At 32.9% G+C, this 10,794-nt stretch overlaps 1 protein-coding gene across 1 annotated transcript; it reads left to right on the forward strand.

Moving 5' to 3' along the window:
• The first annotated feature begins 6,502 nt into the window (after positions 1 to 6,502).
• Positions 6,503 to 10,408, forward strand: LOC132040124 (uncharacterized). Its single transcript, XM_059430740.1, has 6 exons — positions 6,503 to 6,836; positions 8,577 to 8,743; positions 8,926 to 9,078; positions 9,162 to 9,303; positions 9,663 to 9,904; positions 10,041 to 10,408. Exons 1-6 carry the CDS (start codon positions 6,620 to 6,622, stop codon positions 10,245 to 10,247), a joined length of 1,128 nt encoding a protein of 375 aa, XP_059286723.1. The 5' UTR covers positions 6,503 to 6,619; the 3' UTR covers positions 10,248 to 10,408.
• Positions 10,409 to 10,794: the final 386 nt, after the last annotated feature.

Genomic DNA, 10,794 nt, shown 5'->3' on the forward strand with positions numbered 1-10,794 from the left:
GCAATCACCTTTTTGCAGAATTAAATTTATTATGCCCAGATGAAGACCAATTGGAGGTTGCCACGTAGTTCAATAGACCCCACCTCTTGCGGAAGCGGAGTAGGTGAGTACGTAGATTATTTAAGGGTAAATAACATACTATGTAGATTTGTATTATTCGAAACGGTGACTTTATATATTATTATACACTTTTATATAACGTTTATACATTATCTATTAAGTGTATAATATTATATATTGTGTGTAGAAATATTATTGTAAAAAAAAAAAAAATTATATGGAGGTAAATTAAAAATATGACTATATGGACATAATAATTTATGGTGAATTGTATATTATTGAAATTATGCCTAGATTTAATCATACAATTTTGCTGTTCTTCTTCTTCTTCTTTGTCCAATTTTTTTCTCCAATTTTCTGTTTAATAAATTCACTGTGACGTGTTTAGTTGAAAATTTATAAATAAATTTAATAATGAGATATTCTATCAGTCAAGTCTTCTTTTTATATTAATTTTTATTTGTTTTTCCTCTGCAAGTGGAGAGGTAAAATGACCACACCCTCAAGAAAGGCAACTTTATAGAACCATCATTTGTTTCCTTCCTTTCTTTTTTTTTATCTTGATCAAACGGTTAAATATACCTCTCGTTATACTTTGAGTCTAAATATACCTTTTTCGTTATATTTTGGGTCCAAATATACTCTTCTATTATACTTTGGGTTCAAATATACTCTTTCTCTGTTAAAATTGTCTAAGATGGATATGAGATCTGACGTGGCGCTGACAACTCGGTGAGGTGGACACCACATGACATGCCACCTCACCACCCCCAACCCATTTACCCCTTTCTTCCCCTTCTTTTTCCATCACAACCATCTCATCCCCCTTCACACCCTTTGCCACCATTAGCACCACACTTAATAAATAAACACTTATGTTCAAGTGATTCCAAATCTCTTTCATGGCATAATGACGTCCTAATTTGTTCAAGTGTTAGCCATATTATTCTTATGCAACAATAGCTGCAAAACAGTAGTAGCAGAAGTAGCAGAAAGCTTGCAATTTGCTTAACCATGAAATCATCACTAAAGAACTTTACACAATATTCATCGACCTTCCGTGCTTATGCAATCTCAGCTTCAATCGATTTCCCAATGCATAAAATGAATCGAAAGATAGCCTGCGATAAACTCATTGACCAATTCTCGCTTATGAAACTATTGATTCGTCTATCTCTTCAAATGGGTATACTCTTACTTCTCTTCTATTCCACGAATACTCTCATTTCATTGACTGTAGTTTATGTAATACACTTATCAGACTCTATACAGATTCAAAATATCACTCGCATTTAGTTTTTGTTTATTAAGTGGTGGTGCTAATGGTAGCAAAGGTTGTGAAGAGGGAGGAGATGGCAATGATGGAAGAAAAAGGGGAAGAGAGGGGTAAATGGGTTAGGATGGTGAGGTGGCATGTTATGTGGTGTCCACCTCACCGAATTGTCAGCGCCACGTCAAATCTCATGTCCATCTTGGATAATTTTAATGGAGAAGGGGTATATTTGAACCCAAAGTATAACAGAGGGATATATTTGGACCCAAAGTATAACAGAAAGGGTATATTTGGACCTAAAGTATAACGAGAGGTATATTTAACCCTTTTCTAATAGTGCAGGGGTATATTTAACCCTTTTCCATTTTATCTTACCTTAATTTTCAAAAAAAAGTTAGAAGGTGGCATAAAAATCCACTTTGGTTATCATTTAATTTATTAGGATTAAAATGTGTAAATTTGAATACATATTTGAATATTAAGATAGGTATTATAATTAAGATATTTGAATTTAATTTCATATCTGAATATTAAGATCTAAAAACTAAATAATTAAGAATGTTTGTTTTCTCAAAGGGATAAGGCACCGTTACCCCCCTGAACTATACCCGAATTTGCTACGACACACCTTACCTTTCCCGGGGTCCTATTACCCCCCTAAACTTATTTAAAACGGAATAATTACCCCCAAACGCCGATGCCCACTCTCGTATGGGAGAGTGACATACACTCTCCTTGCCACATGTGTATTTATTTGTTTTCTTCTTTTTTTTTTTAATTTTTTCAGCTTACGTGTCAATTTTTTAAAAAATAAAAATAAAAAACTGAATTTTCATAAAAAAAAAATGAGTTTTAAAACCCGTCTTTTTTTTTTTTAATTTGAAAATTTGATTTTTTTTAAACCCATTTAAAAAAAAAAAAAAAAACTAAAAACATGGATTAAAAAACTGAATTTTCTTTTAAAAAAAGGATTTTTAAAAACCCTTTTTAAAAAAAAAAAATTGAAAATTTGTTTTTTTTTTAAAACCCGTTTTTGAAAAAGAAAAAAAAAAGCTGAAAAAATGATTTTTTTTTAAATATGGAAAAATGGATTTGTTAAAAATATGGAAAACTTGATTATTTTTTAAAATGTCTTAAAAAAATCTTGATTTTCATGATTTCATTTTCTTAGGACACTTTTATTTTTCAAATAAAATCCGGAAAAGTGTTTTTCTTGCCAAAATGTGAAAAAAACTGAATTTTTATAAAATTTTGAAAAAATTAATTATTTTCTTAACATGTGGAAAACCCTTTTTTTAAAACTAAATGTGGAAGACTAGATTTATTTTCAAATTTTTAAGAAAATGCAGATTTTTAAGAAAAAAAAATTAAGTTTTCTCCTTTTTTATGTTTTTCACTCTCTCAAAGAGAGTGAAACACACTCTCTTTGCCACATCAGCATTTAGGGGGGTAATTATTCCGTTTTAAATAAGTTTAGGGGGTAATAGGGCCCAGGGAAAGGTAAGGTGTGTCGTAGCAAATTCGGGTATAGTTCAGGGGGGTAATGGTGCCTTATCCCTTTTCTCAAATGTATAAAACTTGTTTTGTTAAAAGTTAATAATTACAAAAGTCATCTAAAATGTTAATTAACCTAATACTATATTGATAAAATATTTTACAAAAAAATTATATGGTGTTGGTGATATTAAGCCTGTGCACAAATCGGTTCAACCCGAATTTTTGAACTGATTTGAAGCAGTTCGGATAATTCAATTTGGATAATACAATTCGATTTCGATTTACAAATGCAATTGTAAAATATTACGGTTTAACGGTTCGGATACGATTGGCTTCAATTATCAACCAAACCGACCCGAACAAACTGAATTATATGCCACTAATGACTAATACTCTAATAGTCTGACTATATGTACGCTCAATACTTAATAGTGAAGTAATATTTATTTAACTTGTAAGTGGTGCAAATGATTGTCTGCATGCACACCTTGCACTGGATATTCATGGCCTTTTTGTTGGCCTCAAGCTGACTTCCCTTTTAGTCTTTCATCTTTTCAGCGTTCTTCTCACGAGCCATCTCTGCCTTTTGGCCATTGCCTCCACCCATGGCTTTGTTTGTTCTTTGATCTTAGCCTGTACAAACTAGAGGGTTTTTTTTTTTTTTTTTTTTTTTTTTTGGTTTTTTTAAGGATGCAAACTAAGTTATTATGCTTGTTTGCTTGCAAGTTGCAAGATACTGGATTATTAATTTGGTATATGTAATGTGGTGTTAGCGGATTTATATGCTTGCACAAGTTGCCAAGCTCTTGTTTTGCTATTTATATGCTATTATGCTTGCAATTTTATGGTTTTTTCCTTGGCTAATGTCTTGGTTATAAGGCTGCAAATTTAGGATCTCATTATTTTTGGTTAAGTCTACTCTAAAACTGAAATGAATATAGTTGCTTGTTTAAATTTCAAACAAACCGAACAAATCGATTTGTGTAACTGAACCGAAATAATAAAAAACGAATCGAATTGAACCTAGAATGAATCAAGTTTGGTTGAGAATTTTAGAAAATCGAAATTCGAAATTTCAACTCGATAATGGCTAAAACCGAACTGAACCGATTCGTGCACAGGCCTAGGTAATATTGATGGCGAACAGTGGTGGTTGTAGGTACGTAATAACTAGTCTTTGATGGTGGTTGATACTAGTGGTTAACAGTGCTGGTTGATGATGGTAGTTTGTGGTGGTGGCTGATAATTATGATGGATAATTGTGAAGTTAATAGTGGTGGTGGTGTTCGATAGGATGGCTGGTGATGTATGGTGGTAGTTGATAGCGATGTGATTGGTGATTGTTATGTTAGTGGTAGCTAAGATGGTGTTTGTAAATGGTGGCTAGTGATGGCGACAACTGATGAAAATAAGCTTATGAAAATAAACCCTACACTAAACTATTTATAGTAGTTGTAAGGTTGTTACATAAATGGCCATAATGTCCTTCATTGGTTTGCCAATCTGGCCACGTAGCCTCCGCTCTTCATTTGAACCCTTCGAAGTATTCCACAGTCTCAACATCTACATGTATGTGTGCCTCATTGTATATTCTAGTTTGGAATGTATCAATAGCTCCTTAAATCATGAGATTATGGGAGGAATGTAGATTTTTCAGATCCTTCCTCATAACCGACATTTATGTTCATATTATACTTATTGGCAATACAATAGAGTCATCGAATTCGGCAAAAAACTTACATGGTTGCTCTCAATCTGATTTTATCTCATGGTGAAGTTTGTCATCTCCACTGTCATTCTATCCAAAATACTTTGTTTTTCTTCTTATCAACAACTATAGTAACTTTTCATAGGCTCAAGCACGTGCTCTGATACCAATATGTGTAAAAATGAAATTCGAACAAGCAAGAAAACTTAATGAAATAGTATAAAGAAAATAGAAAAATAGCTAAAAAGGAAAAATAACTACTTAGTGTTAGGGGTTATCATTGACATCTAGAAAGAAGACAAAAGTACAATATTTATTTTTCTAAAATCCTACTTGAGATCACGGCCGGCTCTACCATAAGGCCACTAAAATAATGGCTTGGGTCCCAAACTTTTTGAGGACCAATTTTTCCTAAAAAATCATTATATATATTATTAGGTATTGTTAAAATCTAATTCACCACTTTTATTATCTTTATTACTATGTATTAGAAAAGGCTCAAGTTTCAACCAAGAGTAAAAGAGTAATTTCGCCCTACTTTCATGAATTAAAATAGGCCACATAATCACTTTCTACAATCTTCTACAACTTTTTCCCCTTTCTTCATCCGATCACTGTTTATTGCTCTCTCTTCCTTCAGTCTCTCTTTCGTAATGCATACTTCTATTTCAGTGGGTATTTTTATGTTTTTCCCAGATCGTCTTTCAGTTCTCTTTAGATTTTTCAGTTTCACAACTAAAAATTCATTGCTTTTGTTGTCATTAATTTTGGTTTTTGAGCTAAATTTTTACCATTATTAATAGACACTAATTTATTTCGTCTTTATTTATTGAGTTGGTGTGAGAAGCTGATTAGAGTTGATATAGAAATAAGGACGAAGCACCATGGTTACACTTGCATAAGTCTCAAGCTCGTGAAAGATACATGTTATTAAGTATTTGTATGTTTCAATGCTTAATCTTCAGCCTTCTGCTCGTCAAATATTCAACCGAGTCACCTTTTGTTTTTACAAGCTTCATAGCAACATAGTTCAGTTATACATCCTAATAAAGGATTCATATAATTATATTTGTGGAAGAAAATAATAAATATTCTAGATTCTTATATTTTTATTTATGTATTTAATTACTACATCAATAAAATCACTTATTATCATAAGCTATTCCCTTTATTTCGGAATAAGTGACTTTTTATTTTTTTATTTTTTTTCAAAATAAGCGGTGTTTCACATAATTAAGAACACATTAGTGATGTTATTTCAATTTTACTCTTATTTAAATAAAAAAAGAGTTTTTACATAAACAAGAAACCACTAAAGAGCTATATCTTTTGCAAAGTATTTATTAAGTGTAAGTTAGTAAAAATATATCTTACTTTTAAAAAATATGTAGTTTTCTTAAGGGCGTGCCCAAGGTAAAAACATTACTTATTTTGAAATGGAGGGAGTATGATTTATAGCCTGTTTGGCTAAACTTATTTTTCCCCAAAATTGTTTGCTCTTTCAAATAAGTGCTTATTTTTTTTTAAAAAGTGAAGTGTTCTCCAAGCTTTTGGGAGTAGCAGAAACAATTTTTCAGAAGTTAAAAAAAATGATTTCTTTCCAAAAGCATTTTAAAATACACTTAAAAATATATTTTAAAAGCTTGACTAAACACTAATTGCTTTTTTATTATTATTACATAGGGGATAGGGGAATAAAACGATTCGAACCCTCATGCGAAAGTTCGCTACCAATCAATCGAGCCTACTAGACCGTACTTGACCAAACATAAATTGATTTTCACCAAAAATACTTTAAAAAAATACTTTTTAAAATAAATTGATTTTAAAAATTTGACCAAACAGTCTATTAATACATTTTTCACCATTGTAATTTTCAGCGTAACAACATCGAAACGTCTTTGGAAGTTTACACTATTTCCTGCACTTTGATTAAATCCCAATTCTCGTATTATTACTCATCTTCATTTCCTTTTTCCTACCAACAACAGAATCTACTTGGAACAACTTTTTCCCAGCCATTTCGCTTTCCATCGTACCATCGATTTATCCACTCAAAAACTAAACCCCCACATTTCGAAATGTGGCATAGATCAGCTTCATTCATTCTCGACAAAAACCAAAACGACGTCGTCACAATGGACCCTAACCCTAACCCTAATTCTGATATTTCAGCTTACTATCAAACTAGAGCGGCTCACCATGGAGTTGTTACCAGTGACTGGCTAGCGCAGGCTCAAGCTGCTGTGGGTCACCAATCGGAAGATACTGTATCCCTGAACTATTCTGGTGATTCCGGTAAGGGATAATAGTACCACTTTCAGTCCCTAAATTATTGGTAAATTTTTATTTTGGTCCTTGTAATATATGACTCAACATATTTGTCCCTCAAGGGAAAATCAACACTCTTATGTCTATTTGGAGACCCGAAAATGGCCCTTTTATACATTACTTATTATACAAGGCTTATACATTGTCTACAGCTTAAGAGTAAATTGTTCACGTATTAAAATCCTGTATAAGTAGTATTGTGTTTGATAGCTAGTTATGAGGTGAGTTATTCATGTCTAAAATTAGTACAGTTAGTACGGTGTTTGGTTTACAATTTAAACGCCCCCATAACTAATACATGTATAAGTTATGAGAGAATCTGTGTATTATTTTATGCAGGGCAAAAGGTGGAATAATTAATACATGTATAACTAAACCCTGTATAAAATAATACAGCGTTTCCCTCATAACTAATCCATGTATTACTAATACCTGCATAACTCTAACCAGCTACCTAACGACCCCTAAGTGTATAATGTTGTATATCATGTGTATAAACACTGTTGCAAAAAAAAAAATGTTGTTGGTTATACAGATGTAAATTAAAAATATTTCTACGTGGATGTAATATTTTATGCTGGATTGTATATATTGAAATTATCCCTAATTAAATTGTGTGTTTTTGGTCCTTTCAGGTGGAAAATATGTTATATATTTGAGTATTTACAAAACTATGTTATCATCAAATATGAAGTAACAATACATATTTTTTAATTTAATACATGTGTAATTAAGTGGTGAAATGGTTAATAATAATGATAAATTTGTGCATGTTCACAAGTCAAGGGATTAAAAGTGCACAATGTTAAGTAATTGGAAGTTTAATGTGCTTAGTCAAATAACATGGGGACTTAAAGAAGAATTAAGTAGTAATCCAAGGACCAAAAGTGCTATTGACCCTTCGGGTAATGTTGGAAAAAAATAATTCAAAATTGTAGGAAACAAAAATTGGTTAGGATTTGATATTTTAATTCATGTCTAGTTAGGATTTATAGTCAAATTTAACAGGCGTTTGCCCATAGAAACCAAATGTTTTTCACTGTATTTGGAATTTATGAAGTTGGAGTTGAAGATGGAGTTCTATTTGTTTACAGGGGCCCGTTTGACCATGAAAATTGTGAGTATTTGAGAAAAGTAGTTTTTGTTTTGAAAGTGAAAAATGGTAGTATGTGGAAATTGGAGTTGTGTTTGGCCATGAATACAAATTGGAGTTATTTTTGAATTTTTTGAAGTGATTTGGAGTGAAAAAAGTGAAAACAACTTTTTGGTGTCTTTTAAATTACGGAAAATTTCGGAATTCAACTTCAAGTTGCACTCCGGAATTTTATGATCAAACATGATTTCCGGAATTCAACTCTGGGAAAAAAGTAAAAATATTCTTTGGCCGAACGGCCGCTATTTTAGGTGGAAAAAAAAAAGTGAAAACAGGGTTTTAGGTTTTCTCCAAATATTTGGAATTTTCACGGCCAAATGCTGATTTTCAGATAAAGTGAAAAAAAATCGGGAAAAGAATGAATAGTTCTCATGGCCAAATGGGTCCATAGTCAAATTTATATAGGAATAAGTTCTCCAGTTTATAGTCAAAATAGGTTTCGTACTGTTATAAATAGGGGTGTTGTTAGCTATTTTCATAACTTGAGATATTGTGGAGATTGTAGAGTGTATTCAAAGATTTATAATATTCTAAATAAAATATTTTTCCTTCAGGTAAGAAATTTAGTGTGATTGATGAGTTCAATAATTGGCGTAAACAGCCTGATTTGGCTGAGGCTGTCGCCGCTATTAGGGCTTTGGCTTCGGTTATTCGGTCGAGTGAGGCAACTACTATGATGGAGCTTGAAATTGAGCTCAAGAAGGCTTCCGATTCTCTCAAGGTGCGTTTTTTATAGCCCTGTTTTCTTATTGACATTAATCAAACTCTGTTTTTTTGTTCTTCTTAATTTTTTAAAATTAGAATGTCCTCTATTCATTCGAATTTGGAACTTTAAGTTAGTTCATTTTATGGTGAGAAACGAGAGAAATTTATGCTCTTTCATTATTTATGTTTGTGTTGCAGTCATGGGACAAAACCTCCATCTCTTTGACAGCTGGTTGTGATTTGTTCATGCGCTATGTAACAAGAACTTCAGCATTGGAATATGAGGACTTTAATTCAGCCAAGTCTCGCCTTCTTGAACGTGCAGAGAAGTTTGGGGAAATATCTTATAAGGTACACCATGCAATTACTTTAAGGAAAAATATAAAGCATTTTAATCAAACTAACATAATTTTTCTTAAAAATTTATTATGCAGGCTCGGAAGATAATTGCAATGCTCAGCCAAGACTTTATTTTTGATGGCTGCACCATTTTAGTACATGGCTTCTCCAGAGTGGTGTTTGAGGTTCTGAAAACAGCAGCTCAGAATAGGAAGAATTTTCGAGTTCTTTGCACTGGTTTGTACAGAAATATTACATTGCAAGTGCATATAAACTAATTCTAGAGGATCTTTCATCAATTTACTGCCTTCATAAGAGAAAGCTTGTTGGAATTTTAGGAGTCAAACTTTTCTCTAGTCCCCTGTCAAAAAGAATGTTGTTTTGTCTGTCCCAGCTCCTCTCAAGTACCAATTGGTGAAAATGTTTTTTCGAGTTTTATTTGATTATGCAACACTTCTTGGTTTAATGTGTTGACTGATAATGATGAAAGGTGACAATGCGTATGCTTTCATCTATACCTATTTGAGAAGATGAGGCTATGAGCTACTGTTTAATGCTGTCGCATGATAATTTGAATTCCATTATCTAAAATGCAGAAGGGAGGCCAGACAGGAGTGGGCTACGATTATCCAACGAGCTAGCCAAGCTTGATGTTCCTGTGAAACTCTTAATAGATTCTGCTGTGGCATATAGCATGGATGAAGTTGACATGGTTTTTGTTGGAGCCGACGGTGTGGTTGAAAGTGGAGGCGTTATCAACATGATGGGAACCTACCAAATTGCTTTGGTAGCTAAGAGCATGAATAAACCAGTCTATGTAGCCGCTGAAAGCTATAAGGTAGGTTGAAAGCATGTTATCTGTTACATTAAGGATTTTGAAGCACATATCTTGAGGCCTGATGGGGCATTTTGACTAGATGAACATACAGAATGCTATGGGATTCATCTGTCTAACAAGTTCTAATTTCCTGCAGTTTGCTCGACTCTATCCGCTGGACCAAAAAGATATGGTTCCGGCTTTACGTCCAATTGATTTTGGGGTGCCAATTCCATCCAAGGTGGAGGTTGAAACTTCTGCTCGTGATTATACACCACCTCAGTATCTTACACTACTATTCACGGATTTGGGCGTTCTAACACCATCTGTAGTAAGTGATGAGCTTATACAGCTATATTTATAGCCCCAATGAAGTGTAATTCTGTGGTTGGTATCCCAACTATTACATGTAGGGAGGAAATTTTGTTTTCTTTCTCACATTCTTGTACCACCTTTTATTATCCTGAATCTTGGGGTAGTTTCCATATAAATATCTTGTATGGCATGCACTCCGCTATTTGCTCAGACGGGTAATTTTTGTTGTGTGTGTGGGTATCTAATAATGGAGTCTTTGGTGTGTTGTAATTGATGTTAAGACACAGTAAGAAACCTACAGTAGTAAGAAGAATGCAAAACCAACTAAGCAAACATCATTTGAAATTAGACTAGAGTTTGTTTTTACAAGGAGGAGGAGGGAAGTAGTAAAGAAAGAAAGTGGGCTTGCGTCTAACTTTTTTTTTTTTTTGGTTCTGAAGATAACTCTTATTCATAGTCTAAGGTGGAACATACAGCACAGAAACATTTTCACTATTCTGGAAGCTAAGAGGGACTAAATGATTAGAAGCTGCATTTTAGACCAACTTTATTTAGAACTGGGAGGCCAAGAAAATAAAACATGTTTTATGTTTTGG

This window comes from Lycium ferocissimum, chromosome 12 (genome assembly GCF_029784015.1).
Source record: "Lycium ferocissimum isolate CSIRO_LF1 chromosome 12, AGI_CSIRO_Lferr_CH_V1, whole genome shotgun sequence".
Classification (NCBI taxonomy): domain Eukaryota; kingdom Viridiplantae; phylum Streptophyta; class Magnoliopsida; order Solanales; family Solanaceae; genus Lycium; species Lycium ferocissimum.